General features: G+C 34.8%; 1 protein-coding gene across 2 annotated transcripts in view; it reads left to right on the forward strand.

Moving 5' to 3' along the window:
• The window catches only part of CRYL1 (crystallin lambda 1), a 182,668-nt gene that overhangs the window by 116,285 nt on the left and 43,340 nt on the right, over nucleotides 1–23,043 (forward strand). For both annotated transcript variants that reach the window (XM_051986596.1, XM_051986597.1), the window contains one exon: nucleotides 10,966–11,160. In XM_051986596.1, the coding sequence (XP_051842556.1) occupies nucleotides 10,966–11,160 (195 nt within the window). The remainder of the gene's footprint in view (nucleotides 1–10,965; nucleotides 11,161–23,043) is intronic.

A 23,043-nucleotide genomic window follows, 5' to 3' on the forward strand; every position in this document is an offset into this window, starting at 1 on the left:
TACAACATAAACATTTGAACAGGAAAAATAGTGAAAAGGATATCATTAGAAAGATGATTTCCCAGAAAGGAAGTAGACTCACAATAGCAAGAATGAATAATGGACATAATTCCTGTGAACATCATTGTTTCTACATAATATTGAAAGATCTAGAATAAGACCCCCAGTGATTGGGTGACCCTCAGTGATTGGATGACTTTATAAAAAGCTATAGATAAGAGTTGCATAGGATGAAAAGAAATGGATGAATGGTGCTTTGTTCTATCTGAGGAACTTTCCCTTTGATCTTTGGAAAATTTGGTTATAGATCCATGGAAAAGATGAAGGAATTATGTAAGAGTCAATTCTGAGCTTTCTTTTGTTTTAATTTAGAGAAAATTTTTCTACCCATATAAAAGTACCAGTGAACTTAGCATCTGTATCCTTAAATAAAACATTTTTTGCCTATGCTTTAATTAATGATGTTTTTGCAAAGTATAATCTATTGTTTATAACTCAGTTGCTATCTCAAATGTTTGAGATGTAACTATAAAGTGAAGAGATTGAGTTTGCCTACACAAGAATAACATAAACCCATAGTTCCATCATATAGTTTGATAACTTCTCAGAGGCAGTCTAAATATTCTTCCAAGCATGTCCTGAAAGAATATCTCAGGAATATCTCTTTTCATTGTCATTCAGTGCTCTTGAAAGGTGGCCAAAATTATTAGTGTCTGAAGACATCTAGAACCACCCATCAAGTAATTAGATTGTCTTCATTTACTATACTTCCGTACTAGATGTAAATCAATGACCTCACATCTGAACATTTTCAGTTCCAAAAATTGTCAGCTCATTTTCAAATCTGTGTGAGGTCACGTAATTAATTAAAAGTGTTAGACATTTCCCAGACAGGTTAGTTTAATAAACCTTCTACCTTGTCACATGCTTTCTTTTTACCTACACTCTTCCTTCTCCCATTGAAATGGAGCCAAAATTTCAATGATCTGTGCTAATAGCACAGGAGTAGCCAAACAGCATCAGATGAATCTGTAATTAATTCAGGAATTCATTTTGACAATTAATTTCAAACTCACATTTAGAAAAAAATGAAATTTTATCAATATCTTTAAAAAAAAACACCTCTTATTTATTTATTTCCCTCCAAGAAAGCTATCCTTTAAAACAAAGAATTAAAAAAAAGGCAGGAAAAATACTTTGGCAAAACTAACAAACATATTGAGAAAAATCTGATATATACAATATTCTGTTTCTACTGTCTCTTATCTCTATAAAAAGTGAGCAAAAGTACTTTTTCATATCTTTCTTTTAAGATCAAGTTGGATTTTTTCTTTTTTAAAAAAGTCATGCTTAATATATAAGCTAACAAGAATGATTCCAGTTTACCTTTTCCATGTTATTTCATAGATCTTCTCAAGTAGTCTACAGGTTCATATAATCCATTCAAATCCAATATTATTAAATTTGTCTCATACTTACCTCCCTTTGCTCTAGTTTTTTTTTTTAATTATAGCTTTTTATTTACAAGTTATATGCATGGGTAATTTTACAGCATTGACAATTGCCAAACCTTTTGTTCCAATTTTTCCCCTCCTTCCCCCCACCCTCTCCCCCTCATGGCAGGTTGACCAATACATGTTAAGTATGTTAAAGCATATATGTCCTAACAGTTATTTTGCTGTACAAAAAGAATCAGAGTTTGAAATAGTGTACTATTAGCTTGTGAAGGAAATAAAAAATGCAGGCGGACAAAAATAGAGGGATTGGGAATTCTATGTAATGGTTCATAGTCATCTCCCAGAATTCTTTTGCTGGGTGTAGCTGGTTCAGTTCATTACTGCTCTATTGGAACTGATCTCATTGCTGAAGAGGACCATGTCCATCAGAATTGATCATCATACAGTATTGTTGTTGAAGTATATAAGGATTTCCTGATCCTGCTCATTTCACTCAGCATCAGTTCATGTAAGTCTCTCCAAGCCTTTCTGAAATCCTCCTGCTGGTCATTTCTTACAGAACAATAATATTCCATAATATTCATACACCATAATTTATTCAGCCATTTTCCAATTGATGAGCATCCATTCAGTTTCCAGTTTCTGACCACTACAAAGAGACCTGCCACAAACATCTGTGAACATACAGGTCCCTTTCCCTTCTTTAAGATTTCTTTGGGATATAAGCCCAGCAGAAACACTGCTGGATCAAAGGGTATCCTTTGCTCTATTTAAAAAAAATAATAAACCTGGGTTAACCTTTGTACTCTTCTCCCATTTCCATCTCTGTCTGTTGATACCATGCCTATTTTTGAAGACTCAGCCTAAATACTACCTTTTCCATTAATTTTGATGTTATTGTTCAGTCATTTTCAGTTATATCTTACTCTTTGTGACCTCATTTGGGGTTTTCTTGGCAGAGATTCTGGAATAGTTTTACTATTTTCTACTCAAGCTCATTTTACATATGAGGAAATTGAGGCAAATAGGGTTAAGTGATTTGCTTAGGGTCACACAGCTAGGAATGTCTGAAGCTGGATTTTAATTCAGAAAAATGAGTCTTACTAATTTCAGGTCTTATACTCAATCCACTTCTCTATCTTGCTATACCACTACTAGATTGAAAATACATTTAAAACAATGATTGTCTTATTTATCTTTGTAATAAGACAAACACTCTAGCAATTAACCTAGTTCAATCACACATAAAAATCACGGAATAAGTGTTAAATGAATGAATGAATAGGTTTCTTTTCTTCCTTTACCCATCTTTCTGTAGAGTTACTCAATGATCAATATTCAATGAAGTGACGAAAAGGCAAATTTCAAGTAGTTAGATATGGAAAAGCCTAGATAATCCCATTTGAACTGAATAAGCTGGCCCTGAATAATCAAGGGTTGACTGATATACTCTTTTTGAGGAACTACAGTAATTTGTGCCCATCCCTTCTAGACCCAAATGGCAAAGCTCAGGCAAATCAGCTAACACCCTATTCCTTATACTAGGCTTAAATCATTAGTGATTCTGTGCACTGGCAAGGAAATAGGTTATAGTGAAAAGAGAATCTAAGCCATTGAAAGGTTTTGACAGAAATTAATGTTTAGTACATAAGATGAGGAAGTACTACCTCCTCCTTCCCTTCCTCCCTCCCCACCCCCCAGCCCATGTACCTGAGTCAAAGATCTCAACATAAATATGTTAATTCTTGGGCACCATTTTTTTTTTGAAGGTTCCTCTATCTTTACTCCAAACACACCATTTTTCCAATAATAACTGAAATAAAATTGTATAGAATAGGGTTTCTTGAACTTTTTCCACTTGTGACTCCTTTTTGCCTAAGAACTTTTTATGTGACTGTAGGTATATGGGTATATAAAGTAGGTATACAAATTAAATAGTTGCTGATAATAAATCATAATTTCATAATCCCCATCTTCTATTATGTGATTCCCATATGTGGTTGCAATCCATAGTTTAAGAACCCTTGGTATAGAGATTCACCATCTAAAAAATGAACTGACATAAAGCATCAAAATACGTTTGATAGGAAAACTCAGGGAAATGACAAGAACTATAAACATGAACTATAAACATTGATAGTTGATAACCACAGAGTGGTCAACAGAATTCTGCTTATTCTCAACCATACTTTAAACTATCAGTATTATCCCCAATTTTTTATTTCCTTTCAGCTTATTTTATCACTGCATTAGAGCAGACAGGACCTTAAAGATTACCTGCTCTAACACACTAATTTTATAAATCAACAAACATATTTATTAAATTATAAGACTTAGTAGGCAAAAACAGTCTCTGCTTTCAAAGAACTTATGTTCTTATGGGAGAAATAACATTCATCAGAATATATCAGAATATATTTATTGTATAAGAACAAACAAGAAAAATACTTAGTGCTGGGAGTAACTGAGGAGATCATTTTATATTTGTATAGTGTTTTAAGTAAAATGTTCGTGTTATTTCTTTGATCCCTGTCTTATATAGGACACCTATATAAGACACCCTATTTCCTGATGGCATTTTCAAGGCTTTCCCCTATATTTGGTATTCCCTCCCTCTTCACCTCTTCCTCCTGGTTTTCTTTTCTTAATTTTCTTAATTAATTCTCTTAAGTATCTTTCCTTTGAAATCATCTCCAATTTATTCAGCACATAATCTTGTTTATACATAGTTCTTTGTACGTTATCGCCCTCATTATATTGTAAACTTCTTGAAGGCAAGTGTAGTTTTAGCTTCACATCCTCAGTAAAGAGCACAGTGAATGGCATAAAGTAGATACTTAATAAATGTTTGTTTACTCTATTTGACTCACAGCAAGTCTGTGAGGTGGAGCTGTCATTTTCCCCATTTTTTGGAAGAGCATTATTGAGACCAGGAGAGGTTAAATAATTTGTCCAGGATCATACACTATCATACACATACACATACACTGAAGTGACATATGACTTCAAGTTCTATTCTCCATTCACTAGGTCAAATTGCCTCCTTTTCTTATAGTTGGAATCTCAAAAAATGATTTTGTGAGACCATAGTAGTACATATAGGAGGGGGTAAATCCAGTGATATATTTTCTAAATTGAAGGACACTTAGTCTTACTGATTAACCCACTTAAAATCCTACATTTACTTTGAATAGACTTTTTAAAAAAATTTAGTTACCCAGAGTAATTTTCATCAAAATCACTGTATCTGAATATACTACTATTATGACACACAGTTACATTACCATAACAGTGTCACAAAAATCACTTGTGCCAGTGTTTATGGGTAATAGAAATGCTTAATTTATGCATTTGATGTCTATACATCTGTGTGTCTTTGTATGCTCTTTGTGTGTAGCTGTATTCCCATTATCTGTAGATGATTGTAAACTCCTTTAGTTAGGAATATTTTCAAAAATATATCTTGTTATCTCCTTGTTTAACTAAATATCATGTGCCCAAGAGTGCCTAATAAATGTTATTTAGTGTTAGATTATTAAGGATTGTTAAACAATGTTAAAGTTATTCAGTTGCATAAAGACCTCCTCTCCCCTTTTTTGTTTTTAATTGTGTGTGCATTTTATGTGAGATAGTGTTGTATAATGGAAGGAATCCTAGATCTGGAGTCAGAACTGGATTTATAAGAATCTAATCCCTTCATTTTTGCAGATGGGGAAACTGAGGCCAAAGGCTGGGGAGTGAAATAACTTGACTCAAGATCACATAAGTAGCAAGTACCATAATCCATTATCTGAATTCAGGTCTTCGGACTCAATCCAGGACTGTTCCTCATTTCACCAGGATTAAAATTCCAGCCTTCTTCTTTAGGACCTCAGACAAGTCAAGTCCCTTCTTTGAGGCTTGGCTTTTTCATCTCTGAGGTCCCTTCCAGCTGTCAGTCCTATGCTTACCTCTAGGTTTCTTTCCCAGGAAACAGGTTTTAAAATAAACCCCCTCATCTCAGCAGCTTGAGGCCTTTCTACCCGTTCTGGGTGGATATTTATGTGTGAATGAATTGTAAATTGTTGAAGCAGTCTTCTGGGAAAAGTAGCAGTCTGCCTTTCCTGACTAGTTTAGTTTCATTGAATCTCAGCAGAGAGAAAATAAATGAACCCTGTGTCTTTAGTGCCCAGCATGATGGAGGGGGTCACATGATCCCTAGGCTCTCTTTCAGCTCCTGCCCAGAGACTTTTCATAGAGATGAATGAAAGAACATTGCATTTGTATAGCCTCGTTCAACCTGAGACCTCAAAGAACTTCATAGATACTACAATTTGTCTCTTGTGCGTCTAGTGCCTAACTGCAGCACACACAGTTCTTTCAGGACAGGAGCAGGGAGACCATCTTGTTGGATCTTTATCTGTACTACCTACTTTCCTTATTTATTTCTTTAAAAAAGTTTCTTGAGTATAGATTAGAGATAGATTTTTCCCAGGATTCTCTAATAGCTTCTAGCAGTAAAGGGCCACAGCTCTTTCTCACCTCTGGGTTAAAGCATGTAACTTCTTAAGCCTATTGAGTTAAAGAGTGTCATGTTTCAGAAAGTGCACCCATTCTTTTACTTTCTTACGGAACTCACTTGCTTTTAATTATCTCCTCTCCTTTTTTTCTTTCCCCTAATGTTAACTCTTCTCATTCTATTCTTATGTACTAGATTAAGTTGGTGGATATATTCTTAGAGTTCTCACTGTGGATCAGCAATAGGGAATGGCATTCTTGTCTAGGCACCTAGGTACCGTGAGAAGATGATTTTTCATTAATACCAGGGACAACTCAGATTTGTTTTCAGTTTTTTTCAGCATGTCAACCTTCTGTAGTTTTAGGGAATACCAAACATAATGCCAAGAAAAGTACATTTACAGTAACCATATCTTTGCAAGTGCCTTTTGCGTTGCAGAGTAAGCCTAATTGCCTAGAACAGAGTTGGATCAATCTGCAGGTCTTCTGATTAGAGATTCTAGAGGGCAAAACTTCCATGGAATAGTGCTTCTAAGTCTGAGCCTTTGAGGGTACAGGGCACTAAAATATATTGTACCTTTGGTACAATATACAATTTTTAAAATGGTAATGATACCTTTTGTTTTCATTTAATCTTAATTCATTAATTCACTTAGCTTTAATTCATGATGTGGACAGCTAGGTGCATACTGGATAGAAGCCAGGAAGTCATTTTCCTGATCTTATGTTATCCTTTGACACTAGCTGTGTGATCCTGGGCAAGTCACTTAACCTTGTTCACTTAAGTTTCTTCATCTATAAAATGAGCTGAAGAAGGAGATGACAAACTGTTCCATTATTTTTGGCAAGAAAACTCCAAATGGGGTTACAAAGAGATGAACACAATTGGAGTACTATTCCTCACCCTGGTCAAAGACTTGAGAAGGAAGTGCCTTCTTTTATCTCTTCTTTGGGACCAAATAAATATAATTTTTTTGGAGCATGATAAATGTAGCTCAAGACACCACTGTTCTTGAAATACATGAGAGTAGAAAGAGCATTAGATTAGGAATCAAAAGATATGGCTGCATTCAAGCCCTATGTTGACTGTTTATGAGCTATGTGATCATACTATGTATTAGCCAACTATGTGCTAGGGATTAAAAATATGAAAACTTAAACAAGTCTTTGCCTTTCCAGGAACTGCATTCTATTGGAGTAAACAACATATAAAAGATAAGTAAACATAAAATATATACAAAGAATAATTAAGAGTGGGTAGGGAACAGGTCTAAAGGATATAGGAAGGGTCTAATGAAGAAGGTGGTCTGGAGAGACTTAAGCAAATTCTGTTTCTCCAGTTTCTCATGTACGTCTTGTTCGTACATAATTGTTTTCATGTTGTCAATTCCGTTAGACTGTTAGCTTTGTCAGAGGAGGAGCTGTCTTTTATCTCTCTTTGTATGCCCGACTCTTAGCATAGTGTTTGGCACATAGTAGGTATTTAATAAATGCTGTTTCTTTATAACTGAAAGCATTTAACCTCTGTGTGAGCATCATGAAGTTCTCTAAGACTATAAATTAAAAGCATGTTGCAATCCACATATGTAAATGAAGTTCTTATCTTAAGTTTTCCCACAACTACAAAGATATACTGTTCTGCTTCAGTTCATTGAATTTGGTATTCATAGTATTTCAATGAAGAAAAATATGCTTATTGCATGTGGTTATTGTTTTAGTTAAGCAGTAGAGATGTAAGGTTCGTCTGATATGCTGTCCAGTCCCCGTGGTTGCTGCTATTGCCCTTAGCCATGGACAGCTCCTTCTCAGAGAAGGCAGTAGTGTGCAGAACAGTCAAGTTGGAGCCCAAGATGCTTATGTTGTGTATGTTGGCAAGCAGGTCTCAGGACAGTTCCTTCAGAATGATGTGCCTGCAGTGTATAGTCTTTCTGCTCCTAGAACATCAGTACTGGAAAGGATACGAACATGAGTGCTCAGCAGGAGGAGAAGCAGCAGAAGGAACAGCAGTGGTGGTGTGAGCAGTAGGAGCCAGGACCCCAGGCAGAGGTGGTGACAGTGGTGATAGTGGATCCTGGCAGTCCAAATCCTGGGGCATTGACCAGAGTCCTAGGCATCCAGGTACTTCTTTCCCATCCCTGACCCCCATGGAAGGAAGTTTGGACTCCATGGGGTGGAGGGAGAGTATAAAGTTCTTGGTTCCTCTCAGAAAATAAATTGAATCAAAAAAGAAGGAGCCCAGTAGGGTTGAATTGGGCTGAATTGTTTCTCTACCACTGGAAGTCCTACTTACCCCTTTGGGAAATTGTGAGGGCAGACATTGACTGTGGATTGGAGATGTACTCCTTATGGAAAAAATTCATTAAGTACTTTTTTTTTTTTTTTTGCCACTTGAGCCTTCTGGAACCAATTAATGACAAATACTAAGGTATCACTGTACTTTGGGCAAATTATTCAACTATTCAAGGCCTCATTTTCCTGATCTGGAAAGTAGAAATAACACTACTTGAATTCCTTAGGATATTCTTATAGGATAGCTGTGAGGAAAATGCTTTATTAATTGTAAAACTTTATTATTTTGTCCTCTATGAATGACTGTGATTTTTGGTTTTTCTAGTGCCCACTTTGAACATTTCATTTCGTTTTCTCTGTATTCTTTCTTCTCAATTTTGTTAATTCCCAAGAAGCTAATCTAATTTTCTAAAATAATATTTAGCCTGGGATTGACTCAACTGAGGTAACAAAATCACTGGGCTTATAACATTTATATTTTAAGCTAAGTTGGTAGTTAACTGTCCAGTCTTGTTAACTAAATATTGTAATCCACTCCTACTTGAATTAGGAAATATTAAATTGTTATTGAAATAGCCTCCCTAGGGTTTTATTTCATCATTATGGTTGGAGGTAGGAGTAATCAGTTAGTGTCTATAAGCAAATAGAATTCTCAGTTCCTCAATAATTCTTTTCTTAGCCTAAGTTTTAAATACTGTTTATCACTGAAGAATCTTGTATTGCCAACTATGAAACTTTATACATATATTTATACACACATTATATATATATATATATATATATATGTGTGTGTGTGTGTGTGTGTGTGCGTGTGTGTGTGTGTGTGGATTAGAAGGAGCCTCTGAACTCATTTAATTCAACTCATGACTAAAAAGGAAAAGTGTCTACGTCAAACCTGACAAGTAGTTTTCCAGGGTGGCTTAAATACTTTTGGTTATGAGGAGCTCATTATCCTCCCAACTGTATGATTGCAGTTTCCCTGCAGTTTCTCTCTCTCAGGTCTCTGTGTACCCTAATCCATCTTCCACTCAGGTGCCAAGAGGATTTTTCTCAAGTCTCAGTCTGACCATGTTGTCACTCCCACTTCCTCCTGCCCAAGGTGCTCCATTGTTTCTGTTATTATTGTAAGGGTCGAGTGTAAACATCTCTGACATTTATAGCTCCTTATAACCTGGCCCCTCCCAACCTTCTTGTCTTCTTACACCTTGCTTCCCTTCATTCTTCTATGCTATAAATACATTGGCCTACATGTAGTTCATCAAATTGGACACTACCCCTTCCATCCTTGTACCTTTGTCTTGGTGGTCCTCCAGGCATGGAGTGTTTCACTCCTTCACCTTGTTTCTTAGATTCTCTGGCTTCCTTCAAGAGTTAATTTTAAGCTCCCATCTCTCCAGAAAGATAACCTTGGACAAGCCACTGAACCCTGTTTGCCTCAGTTTCTTACCTATAAAGTAGGGATAATAATAGTACCTATCTCCCAGGGTTATTGTGAGGAATAAATGAGATAATATTTGTAAAGCACATAGTGAAATGTTTGGCACATGATAAATGTTATATAAATGTTTATTCTCTTTTCCTCCTCCCCCTTCTTATAAGTAGAGTTTAATTGTAGTTTATGTGGTAATATTTAAGGCTAGAAAGTGATGCTAAAGGTTAAGATAATGAAGATTGAGGAGAATGGGTAGATAAATTGAAAAGAAATAATGGTAAGTTATAGTAGTAATATAAATAGAAGATATTTGTTGGTAAGTTTTTAGTTTTTAGTTGGGGAGGAAGAAAAGAAAGGCCAGAGTAGCAAGAATTTGGAATTATTATGAAACAAAAGAAGTTGTGAGATTGGAAGGAAATATACATTGACAATTGGAAACAAACTCATAAAGTTCGGGCAAGACATCAGAAGGCCCCATTAGTGAAAGGAATTGGGGAACCACAACTCTAGATATGCCTAATTCTATGAGATAGAGCACTCAGTGAATTTGTAATCAGAAGCTCTGGCTCTTCAACTTACCAGTAGGATGACTTTGGATTTAGTTAAAATGCATTCTCTATGACTCAGTTTTTTAAAATCTGCAAATGAGATTAATATCTGGACTATGTACTTCATAGCATAACTTATCAGACTTGTATGAGGTAATGTGAAAGTACTTTATAACTCTAGTTTTATAAAAATGGAAACTGTTAGGTTAGTTGTCAAAACACTAAATTCTGTCCTCCAGATATTGCAGCTGCTAAGGCCATTTCAACCTTTATTAATTAATTTATTTCTTAGCTTGCCTTTGGCTTTTTTTTTTTTTTAATTGTAAAATGTTTATTATCCAGAAGAAACTCAAGGATATATATTTTTTAATAATTATAACTTTTTATTGACAGAACCCATGCCAGGGTAATTTTTTACAACATTATCCCTTGCACTCACTTCTGTTCTGATTTTTCCCTTCCTTCTCTCCCCCCCTCCCCGAGATGGCAAGAAGTCCTATACATGTTAAATATGTCACAGTATATCCTAGATACATTATATGTGTGCAGTTATTAGCTTCTAATGCTAAAGAAACCATTCCTTTCCAACTGAGAGAAATTCCCACTATTATTGAATTCATGTTGTTATTGAAGATTAGTTTTTCTTTTTGTGCTTTAAAAAGAGAGCAAGAAAGCTGTATTCTATGCTTCTAAAACACTTTTTCTGACTTTCTGTTTCTTGTTATTTTTTTCTTTTGTCAAGGTAAATCCACCATATTATGTACCATTGGTTGAATTGGTCCCACATCCAGAGACAGATCCTTCAACAATGGAGAGAACCTATGCTATTATGAAGAAAATTGGGCAGTCACCTGTCAAAATAATGAAGGAGATTGATGGATTTATTCTTAATCGACTCCAGTATGCCATCATCAGTGAAGCCTGGAGGCTTATTGACGTATGTTTGCTTTTTCTAAACTTTTTTTGAGATTTTGCACAAATGTGATAGAAATAGGTGACTTTCTGTGAAAATGCCACATATTCACCTAATTTACCAGATAACGATGGGCTGGGGATAGGTCATAAGGTGGTACCCATGAAATGGGAAGCTATAAAAACTTGAAACAGATACCAAAAAAAAAATTAAGATAAAAAATGTTTAAGCCCTGAGAACAGTCATATCCACATAATGCAGTTGCTTATTGAGCTTAAGAGAAAAAATTTAGATGATTGGAAAGTCAGAAACAGTTCTGTTATTTGTCAAGTTTGCTATCATTTTCAGTTTCATTCAGGAAGCTATTGGCTATTTTTTCTCTTGGCTTCAGTCAAAAGGTAATGAAAATAAAATTGAAGTTAGAAAGCTACTAATGTTTCAGGAATTCTCTCCAAAGTAAATTGTTATTTGATATTAAGATACAATGACAGATTTCCTCTTTCTCTTTCATACCATTCCCTCATAATTATCTGTTTGTAAGATTCTAGATTTTCCCATTGCTTTAGTCCTGGCCACAGAGAATTATAACTTTTCAGAAGAAATAGATAAATTATATTGTATCTGGAGCTAACATTCATTTTCTAAAAAGAAACTCGTTTATTTTTAGTCATTTATAAAAAATGAATGAAAAAGGAGATTGGCATCTTAAGGTTGTTAATATGATGTGTGTACCTCAAACATTAGTAAACATTCTCCTCAGGTTGTTTTTTAAACTATTTTTCCCTTATGAATATCAAAGAAACATGAGTTTGGCCATGATAATAAGTAATTTCTGACAGGGCTGTAACTAGAAGCAAATTACTTAAAGCACACTTTCAGTTCTGTTGGAGAAGTTATCAAATATCCTAAGACCACATATAGTTGACACTAAGAGATGGTGGTATGATAGGATAGTATTCACCTGGATGCCACTATAGGTAGAGGAAGTTGGCATCTGGGAGTTTCCTTTTTTAAAAAATTCTTTTAATTTTCAAAATATATGCAAAGATAGTTTTCAACATTAACCCTGTAAATTCTTGCATTGCAGATTTTTCTCCTTCCCTTTCTCCTACCCTCTTCTCCATTTGACAAGCAATCCAATATGTGGTAAATATGTATAATTCTTCTATACATATTTCCACATTTATCATTCTGCACAAGAAAAATCAGATCAAAAAGGGAAAAATGATAAAGAAAACAAAAAGCAACCAAACAACAACAAAAAAATGAAAATACCATGTTGTGATCCTCACTTAGTCCCCATAGTTCTCTCTCTGGGTGCAAATGGCTCTCTCTATCACAAGTCTATTAGAATTATCCTGAATCATCTAATGATTGAAAAGAACCATGTCCATCAGAATTGATCATCACATGATCTTCTTGTTGCTTTGTACAATTAATTGTCTTTTGGTTCTACTCATTTTACTTAGTATCAGTTGATCTTCAGGCCTTTCTGAAATCATCCTGCTGGTCATTTCTGATAGAACAATAATATTCCACAACATTCATATACTATAACTTATTCAGCTATTCCCTACCCAATGGGCATCCACTCAGTTTCTAGTTCTTTGCCACTAGAACAGGTGCTGCTACAAACATTTTTATACATGTGGGTCCTTTTTCATTTTTTATGATCTCTTTAGGATATAGACCCAGGAGAAGCACTGCTGGATCAAAGGATATGTACAGTTTTATAGCACTTTGGGTATAGTTCCAAAATGCTCTCCAGGGATGGTCACAACTGCACCAAAAATGTATTAGTGTGGGAGCTTCCTTTTAAAAAACTAATTATTAGAACTCACAGTGGCTATAAAATCATCCTTGGAGACAGGAAAATAAGGGTTATTAACACATACTGTCATGATCCTGGATAAGTCAATTTAAGACTGCAAGTTTCAGAGCAAGTGCTGACCCACATTAACACAAAGAGTTTCAAGTATTTATAGCAGCCCTTTTTGTGGTGACAAATTATTGAAAATTGAGGTGATGCCATAAGTTGGGGAATGATTAAACAAGCTTTAATGGAACGGAATGCTATTGTACAATAAAGAATGATGAAAAGGAAGATTTCAGAAAAGCCAGGAAAAATTTGTATGAACTGATGCAAAGTAAAATGAGCAGAACCAGAAATACACTGTCAGCAATATTGCATGATGATCGACTGTGAATGACTCAGCTCTTCTCAGCAACACAATGATCTAAGAGAAATTTGTACTTTTGGACTAATGAAGGAAAATGCTACCCATATCCAAATAAAGAACTGATGGACTCTGAATGCAGATCAAAGCATATTTTTTTCATTTACTTTATTCTTTCTCATGTTTTTTTTTTTCTTTTAATCTGTTTCTTCTTTTACAACTGTGACTAATATTAAAACATGTTCAACACAATAGCACATGTATACAACTCTCTACTATTTTTGGAAGAAGGGAAGGAAAGAAAAATAATTGGAAATCAAAATCTTGTAAAAATGAATGCTAAAAGGAGCAGCTAGTTGGTGTAGTGACTAGAGCACCAGCTCTGAAGTCAGGAGGTCCTGAGTCCTGGCCTCAGGCACTTAACACTTCCTGGCTGTGTGACCCTGGGTGAGTCACTTAAACCCAATTGTCTCAGGGGAAAAAAATGCTAAAAATTTTCTTGACATGTAACTGGGAAAAAATGCTTTAAAAAATAGAGGGTATTAGTGAAATCACAGGACTAAACAAAAAAGAAATCTTACTAAGTTGTATTAATCACAGTTGTTTTTATGCTACTGAAAGACTGAAAGTTCAGCCAGTACCATCCTTAATTTCAGTGCCCTAAGATAAAACTGTAGTAACTCTGCCCTTTTATTCTTAAGCTTAAAAAGTCAGCAAATCTACAGGCTTCCTCTTTCTCTGTATCCCCCTTCCTCTTTCCTTCCTTTTCTTTTCTTTTTCCCCTGGTGTGTACCCCAGTTGGGATCCAATATGGTAGATTGACTTAAACATGAACAAGGTAGTTAATCTTTAAGGCAGATCTGCTTATCCTTTTGGAAAGGATCCTGAAATGGGGATATGTGGAGATGAATTCTTTTTAGGTAATATTGCTGACTCACCATGCTATCCTGATTCAACTTCCCTCTATATAAAGTAAGACAATGATAATCCATTAATCTAATCTAGAGCCCAGGAACATGGCAAAGTGAGATAATGTATTGAAATTTGGGAGAATGTGTTGTATTAGCATTTTCAGATCTCTTAAACATTTATATTATCCTACAGATCATGCTACAATTCACTGCTTTGTGTCTAAGGTATTTATTCTATATTCAAGCCAGGAACCAGGAAGTAAAAGTAGATGTAGCCAAAGAATGTATGTGATGTTCCAATTCTTCTTTCTGGCCTTTGATCAAATTATAATTATTATTATTTTTTACAAGTCCGCCAGTTTTCTACTTTCCAGGAATTACTTGTCCCCATCCTACCTCACTATCACTTCAATGTAGCAACCTTGTATCATATACAATAAAGCAGAGATTATTGAGACAATTCTGAACTTTCCTTTTCTGAGCCAGAGGCCCTTTGGGCATTCTAGTTGTCTTTGGACAGTATCAAGGACATTTCATTACCCTATCAGTGTTCTCTAGGGCATTAATAAACAAAATCAAAAAGTTCTCACTGAGAAAAAATGATTCTACAGATATTTAAAATGCTTATCCTCATCTAGAACTAATTAAATTAACAAAATAAAATTATATTTTGTGTGTGTGTGTGTGTGTGTGTGTGTGTGTGTGTGTGTAATTATTGTAGCTTAAAAACTAAGAAAATCAACCTGAACCTTTTTTGAGGAAGGTTAATATGTGCAGCAACAGACCTATTTTCTTTCCAAGATTTCAAGGTAAAAAGGAAAGTATCATATTTCAATTTTGTGATCACTACTTTTCTGACTTTTCTTCTTTTTCCTATTCCCTTATTGTTAAAGGATTCTATTCTCAATTTCCTCTCATTGTCTCATTCTATACTCCTTCATGCCTTATGCCCAAGGCTTCAATAATTTATAGAACATAGCTATACACTTAAGATTCATTTAATAAATGCATATTACTTCCCCTTCCACTCCTTTCCTTCTCCTTATAAATATCGCTCACATCTTTATCTTGAACATTATTCTCCTTTTTGAGTTCCAGATAATATTTCAATTTCCCAGATATCCTGTTAACACCTCAACTCTAGGGTATACAAAAGTGAAACTCTTCATTTCTTTCCCAGCAATCCCTTTTTCTGCTCTTTTTCCTCTTGATTTCCTTATCTCTATCCATGGCACCATCCTCCTAACCACAAAACCTTAGAGGCATTTTTTATTTCTCCCTGCTTCTTTCTGCCTGTTTCAGTCATTCTCTAAGATCCAACTTTGTTGAGTCTCAGGTTCTTCATCTATTAATGAAGGGGTTGGATTAGATATCCTTTGAAGTTTCTTTTGTCTCTAGATCTATGATTCTATGTTCTTTCATTATATCCCTTGAACCTGTGCTCCTGACATTCCCCACACCATTGCCCTAGTGTAAGTAGACCCTCATTACCTCTTTTCTGGTTTTTCAATAGATTCCTAAATGGGAATAGATAGATTAATTTATTGGATGGATAGATTAATTTGTTTTTCTACCTTTTTTACTCTAATCTGGCCTTATTAAGTGTTTACTTTGTACTAAGCACCAGGCAAAATATTGAAGTTATGAAGAGAAAAATGAAACTATCCCTGCCCTCAAGGAGCTTACTTTAGGCCAGGAGAGAGAGCATGTACACAGATAGGTCAATACAAAATATATGTAAACAAAGACAAGGAATTGTGTTCAAAGAAGGCAATATCAATCCAGGAGGATCAGAAAACCTCATGTGTGGATGTTGAGCTGGACTTTAAGGTAGCTAAAGACCTGAGAGGTAGAAATGAGGAAAAGAGAACTTTCTATGCCTGAGAGACAGACTGTGCAAAGATTGATGGCAAGAGATAGAAAATGTTATATATGAGAAACTTATAAGTAGGACAGCTTGGATAGGTCATAGAGTGTAAGGAGAAATAATATGCAAATCAATCAGGAAAGGTAGTTTGGAGACAGATTGTGAAAGACTTTGAAAATTAAATAGGGGAGTTTGTATGTTACTGACAAAGCTGCATTTAAAGAAGGCAAAATTGGCATCCCCCTATAATGTGAGATAGAAATTGCATCATGAGTCACTTTTTAATCTTACACATAATTTTTAATGCCAGAATATCCTGCTCTTCTTGGCAAGCAGGTATTTATTTTTAATATGTTACCTGTGTTTCGTGAACAAGCCTATATTTAGAGTTGGAAGTGAACTTAGATACATATCATATAATGCATTTTATAAATGAGTAAAGTAAGACTCAAAGAAATGAACTGATTTTCCCAAAAGGAACAGAGCCAACTTTTGATCCCAACTTTTGATCAGATGTACTGATCCTGAATTTTTTCAATTTCAAAATACATTTATTATAAAATATATAAAATACTATACAGATCTAATACTTTCTTTCACAGTACAATATGATAATCAAGTCTCTGTTTCTCCATTAGTTATAGGCACAGGTGCTGTAATTTTCCAATTTTTTCTAGGACATATAAATATTTTGTCCTGTCATGAATGCCATATTGATTTTTTTTTTTTTTGAAATTTAACTGATCGTATCAACAACTTCCAAAAAAAATAACATCCAGATTCCTTATTTTAGCATTTAAAAACTCTTTTAATTTGGCTCCAACCTGCTTTTCCAGCTTGATCTCTTACTATTGTCCTTTACAGGTTAAGTCCCTATTGGCTAGGGTGTGACCTTCACAAGTCATTTCATGTATCTGAGCTTCAAATATATTTCATGTACCCCAATAATGGGAGTGGATGGACTAAGTGATGTCTGTAGTACCTTCCTTCTTTGGATTGTATTAGCTTTCAGGGACTTGTAGGATAGTTACCTTTTGAAAACAGGGTGGGTTGGATAGACTCTGAGATAGTCTGTCAAAGGGCAACTATCTCTACAGGTTCCTTCATTTGTTTTTCTCCTGACTGCTTTTTTATGTGTCAGTATGCTCAGAGAGACATGAGATGTAAAAGATTTTGCTAAAGTAGGATTGAAAGCAGTTGACAACTGATAGTACTTGACACAGTAGGCGCTTTATTGAATTGAACTAATAAGATGTGTAGAATAAAGGAGAGAGAACAATCAAAGACAACTCAACAGTTTGAAGCCTGGTTAACCATTAGGCTTTTGTAGGCATGTTGGTGCCATAAATAGAAGGAAAGAAGTTAAGAGGAGGAGCATGAATTTAGGGGAAACTGAGGAATTCACTTTTGGATCTGTTGAATCTGATGGCTTTAACTAAATGAACTTTTTTCCTTGTGCCTTTGCTGCTGCTTGGAATGCCCTTCCCTTCCAAGCTCCATTCACCCAATTTCTCTCTATACTTCAATTGTGTCCTTCCTGTACTTCTAACCCAAATACCCCCTTCTTCATGAAATTTTTTCCTCATCCATCCACATGACAGTGATCTCTTTTGAACCCCTATAGCTTTTTATGCCTCTTCCTACTTATTCATGTTCCAGCTTATTACTTTGGTTATTTTGTACATCTTCTTTCCCACTAGACTATAAGCTCTAATAGAGCAGGAACCTTATAATAGAATTCTTTAGAAGTCTCAAACCACTAAGAACAGTATCTTGAATATAAAGACATTCTACATATATTTTTGTTGTTGAATGGATTCATTCATTCATGTGTATATATGTAAATGGTATCAGATTGCTTTGGGGAAGGAAATAATCTTCTTGACAGTATTTTTACCTTCTTCTTTGACACTGTTGTATAAATCTTGTTTTCTTTTGGATATTTCAAGCCAGACTGGACCATTGATTTGTTCTTTCTTTTTCTGATAGTTCAATGTGAGAATATGGGCAGAAATGAGATAGAATTGATGGCAGGAGTGATAATATATAGTTGTTGATCTGTCTCTGCCTTAGCTTATCTCACTTCACCTTGGTCTGGTGAATCGTGTTACAGGTTCAAAGCAATTCAACAAATGTTTATTGAGTTTCCACCATGTGGAAAATATTGTTCTAGGTACTAAGAATACAAACCACAGAGAGGTTACGGTATAATTGGGGGATTTGACATATTTACAAATACAGATACAGAGTCGGCTATGATATAAGCAAAGGCATGTATGTGTGTGTATGGAGGAAGGGGGCCTTTCACCAACATGTTCTAAAAAATTGATAATGGAGAGAGAGCATCTGATGAAAATGCTCCATAGAAGAAGTAACACCTGATCCTTGAAGAAAGATAACTATTTTAATAGGAGGAAATGAAGAAAGAATTGTTTCAGTGTAGAACTGACCATTTCACTCATTCACTCAAGAAATTTTAGTGGTTCTTTGCCTTTAAAATAAAACATAAACTCCTCTGTCATTAAAGCCCTTCACACTCTGTCTTAAGCTTTACTCTCCAGGCTGATTATATATTCTTCTTTTTCACTCCAACCAGATTCAGCTAGTCCAACTGCCCCTGATATTACAAATGATGAAAATGAGGCTTAGGGAAGTGAGTCTTTTAAGAAAAATGTCAATTTCCAGATTATTTTTGGTGAACTTTTTGTACTATGTGGACTTTGCCCAAAAGCACCCTAGTTGATTAGCTGAAGACAACAAATGTTTAAGCTTGAAGAAAAAAATAAGGGAAGACCAATATGATTCCTTCCTCCTATTGTGATATCACAGAGACAAAAAGTAGATAATAATCAGACAATTTGCTGTCCTTTGAACTTGATGTTCTGTCTTTGCCTTTGCCTAGGCTATTCCCTATACACAGAAGATTCTTCCTTCTTTTCCTTGGCTTCTTAGAATCCTGTGAACCCTTTAAGATTCAGTTCTTGGGCATTTATAAAGTGCCTACTATATGCCAGACATTGTGTTAGATGCTGTTATTTCAGAAAAAAGGCTTTAAGATTCTTCTGTTCTGTTAGAAAAACAACTTATATGCAGATAAACAAATTCAAAATATAAGCAAAGTAAATACAAAATAATTGAGGTGTATGGCACATTTCAGGGATTTTTAACCTTTTTGTCTGCCACAGACTCTTTTGACAGCTTGATGAAGCATCTTTTCAGAATAATGTTATTAAATTCATAAAATACAGAAGATTGCAAAGGAAACCCATCAATGTGCAATATAGTCTATAGACAGAAAGATTATGAGTATGCGCAATCAGTTGGTCTAATAAATGCAAAAATTTCAAAGTAGATATAAACATAATTGATATTTCAAGATATTTGCAACAACTATACTGTTTTATGAAAATATCTGTGATTTCTCTTGATAACAGTCATAGGTACTGTTAATACTACTGTGGTTTGTGGCTTCCATTTATAATGAAAGGAAATACTAATTTTTAATTAGAGTTGGATGAAAATAAAGGTATAATTTTTTCCCATTTAAGGTCATGGATTCCCTGAAATCTATCCACAAACTCTTTGGGAATCTATGGATTCCAGGATTGAGGACCTCTGCTTAGTAACTGAGGGCATCAAGATAGATTTCATGGAGGAAGAAAATGGGGTTTTCTGCAGGAGTTTTTTGAAATGAAATGCATATTGTTTGCCTATTTGTTATCTTTATCCATTTCAAATTGTTAACAATATGATGTAACAGAATACATCGCTGTATTTACCAGATAGCCACTGCAAGGCTTTGAAGTTCTTTATGAGAAAACCCCAAGTACGTGCTTAGGCACCATATCCATAATAGGGCTGGGTGGATGACAAACTTCCAGCTCATCATTTGAGATTACTTACAATTTTGTGTTCCATAGAGATGATTAACACCAAGCATGCTGGGCACTGGGCTAAGCACTTTTTCTCTGATGTTTTACAGCCTTTGGAAGTGAGATCTTCTCAAGAGAAACCCTAGCAAATCTTTAGTCCCTAAATTAAGCAAAATAATTTCAAACAGAATCATTCACATGTATTGATGCTTGGGGGTGTTCCATGTTCTTTACCACAAATAAATCTTTTAAGCACAATATGGTTATGCTTAATAATAATAATTATTAATAATAATATATGATATATAATATTAATAAAATTAATAATAATAGTAAATAGTGGTTTTCTGTACAATCTGAGGAAAGTGCATGAATAACATTTTCCTTACAATACCTCTGTTTGATTACAGATTGAAACTGTCTCAGATGAGACAGAGTAGAGGCAGATCTGCTAAAATGAATAGGGTTTTTGCAAATTTCATTTAGAAAGTGAAAAAGAATCCTTTGTTTGCATCATTAAAGACAGTTTACAAAATAAATTTCTGGTTTTATATTTCTGATTCAGGTAGGGTCAGTGAAAGCATAACTTTCATATGACTTTTTATGTTTTTTTTTCTCCTGAAATTGCCAAAAAATATATATGCTTAGGAATTACTACAGCTGAGCATTGGTTGTCTATTAGGAGCTAGGCACAAAGGAGAAACTCTAGGAAGAAATGAACTTTCTTCTCTCTGAGCATATAACTTTTACTCTCTCAGATGCAAAGGGGAGTGGAGTTCAGAGAAGATTGTTTCTAAGCTAGGAAAGAGATAAAATACTAGGAATGAGATAGTGAATCTTGGTTCTTACTGTCATGTTTTTTCAAAGAGCCAAATTATTTTTTTCTGATTCAAGTTTGGATTAAGAATGGAGGTGTATTATTTTTTATGACATTTTGGCAATGCTACACACCGAGACTGGGAAGTAACTACTGTTACTTGCTCTTTTAACTGAACATCCATTTTCCCAAATTGGGTTCAATTGCTGGGTAAGATAACCCTGCCCACTGGGGCCTCATGCCAAGAAATTTTGAGAAGAGATTCTTAAGGCATTAGCACATCAAAGGAAGTAATGGTGTGATGACATGTCCTTTACCATTAAAAAAGTTGAGTTTGTATTTGTAGGAGAATTCTCTGACAGTAGAGTTATAGTAAGTGGGTGGTGATAATTTAAATGAATCATAAGAAAGCAAATTAAAGCTGTCAACATATTTTCTGCCTATCTCTATGCGTCAGTGATGGAGAAATTGAGGGATGTTATTTTCCTCTGATGTTTCCAATCCTTATGAAATGATGTGATGTCAAATTGGAGCCCCCTAAGTCTTTGACTCTTTAACTTCAGAAACCATAGGTTCTTGATCCTTTGGTTTGGGAAGACTGTGACTCATTATTTTTTAATATTAGGACTTCGTCTCTGTTTGGAATAAGGTTCCATCTTTTGCATAGATAAAACTCGTCCCCTTTATCAAAATGCATGCCCTATTAGTCATCACAAACAAAACAAAAGAGCAAAATAGGTCAGACAGAAGATTTGGATAGTGAGCTCAGTCACAGATTTTTATCAAATGAGAAGAAAAATGTGTGGAAATAATGGGGTGGAAACTGAACATTTTGCCATCCATAGACAATTGAGGGTTTAGCTCAGTAGAAAAGCTTATGATGATCATCTGATAAGATGAGGTGTTGTTTTTTTTAGGTTTAAATTCCTCTGACTTGCTTCTTTTCCATGTCTTGTTTTTACATTTAGAATAGGAAGGGAACTTATTAGTCATTTAATTGAATACTTTTTTGTATCTGTGTGTATATTCTACCCCTCCTGTATCTTTATGTCCATGTCTACCTATCTTGCTCCATGGATCCACATGTCTTTGGGCCAAATTCATATTCAGAGCCTTCTTTAAAGGAAAATATTGTCACATATTATTCATAAATCTGTTTCTTAATCCTGGTTTCATTAAATACTTAAATGGATCTGTGATTTCATTGATTTATGAGTTTCTTCCAGTGTTTCAGTTCACAACCTTTCCCTATCTGCCCATCCTGATGATTTGGGGGTATGGAGTAATGTCAACCTAATACACTAGAGCCCTACCTGATTTTCTCTTGATTTGCTAGGGTTCAAGTGGAGCATTGGCTGTTCATATATCATTCCTTATTCTTGACATGTGACCAGCCCCTCTCTTCCTTCCTATAATTACTTGATCATTTATTTCTGTTTTTTGAAATTTCTCCTTGATTATGTATTGCAGCCTGCTCACACTAATTTGGCATCTTTTTTTCTGTTCTTTATGTGATAATTCATTTTTTAGTTTTTCAGAGATAGTTGTATCATATATTTGCTATGATTCAGCAATCCTAGTAGCATATTAGTATTTTTTAAATGAATCTGTAGTTTTATGGGAAATTTCGGCTTGGTAAGTGACTTTGCTTTAGTAATTAGCTTAGCTTTGCAATATCCCATAAAGCAGTACAATTCTCTGTTCTCCTCTTGTCCCACTCTGAGTCCATTTTGTTCATCTCCATTGTCTGTCCTAGGTGGACAGACTGATAAATTCTAAAGACTGTTCATTCAAATGCATGTAGACATCTGAGTAGTAGAAAGTCTTCATATACTTGGTCTTGCCTATGTGGCTCGATAGCCAAATTCTTTAGGATGATTATAGATTTCTCAGAGGACTCGGTGATGTTCTGACACTAATGCACTCATCACTAAATCATTCTGAAAATAGAAGCATTTGAAAAATCATCTCATCTGCAGGAGGTCCATCTTCATCCTGAACTTCACAATAGCAAATACTTTTGATAAGGATACACCTTTCAATTTTATGCATCATTTTATATTTGTTATCAAAAGTTGTTGCACTGGGTTATTTCTGTTTTTAAATTCTGTTGTTTGCATGGAAGACAGCTTGTTATAAAAAATTCTGTGGGGCATTATTTGCCCTACTAAATCATCTGCCTTTTGGGGAATCATTAGGCAATGAGCAGAATGGGAACCTTATATTTCCTACAGTTTTCAGTTAATTCTGAAAGATAAAGATG

Source organism: Antechinus flavipes, chromosome 3, assembly GCF_016432865.1.
Source record: "Antechinus flavipes isolate AdamAnt ecotype Samford, QLD, Australia chromosome 3, AdamAnt_v2, whole genome shotgun sequence".
NCBI lineage: Eukaryota > Metazoa > Chordata > Mammalia > Dasyuromorphia > Dasyuridae > Antechinus > Antechinus flavipes.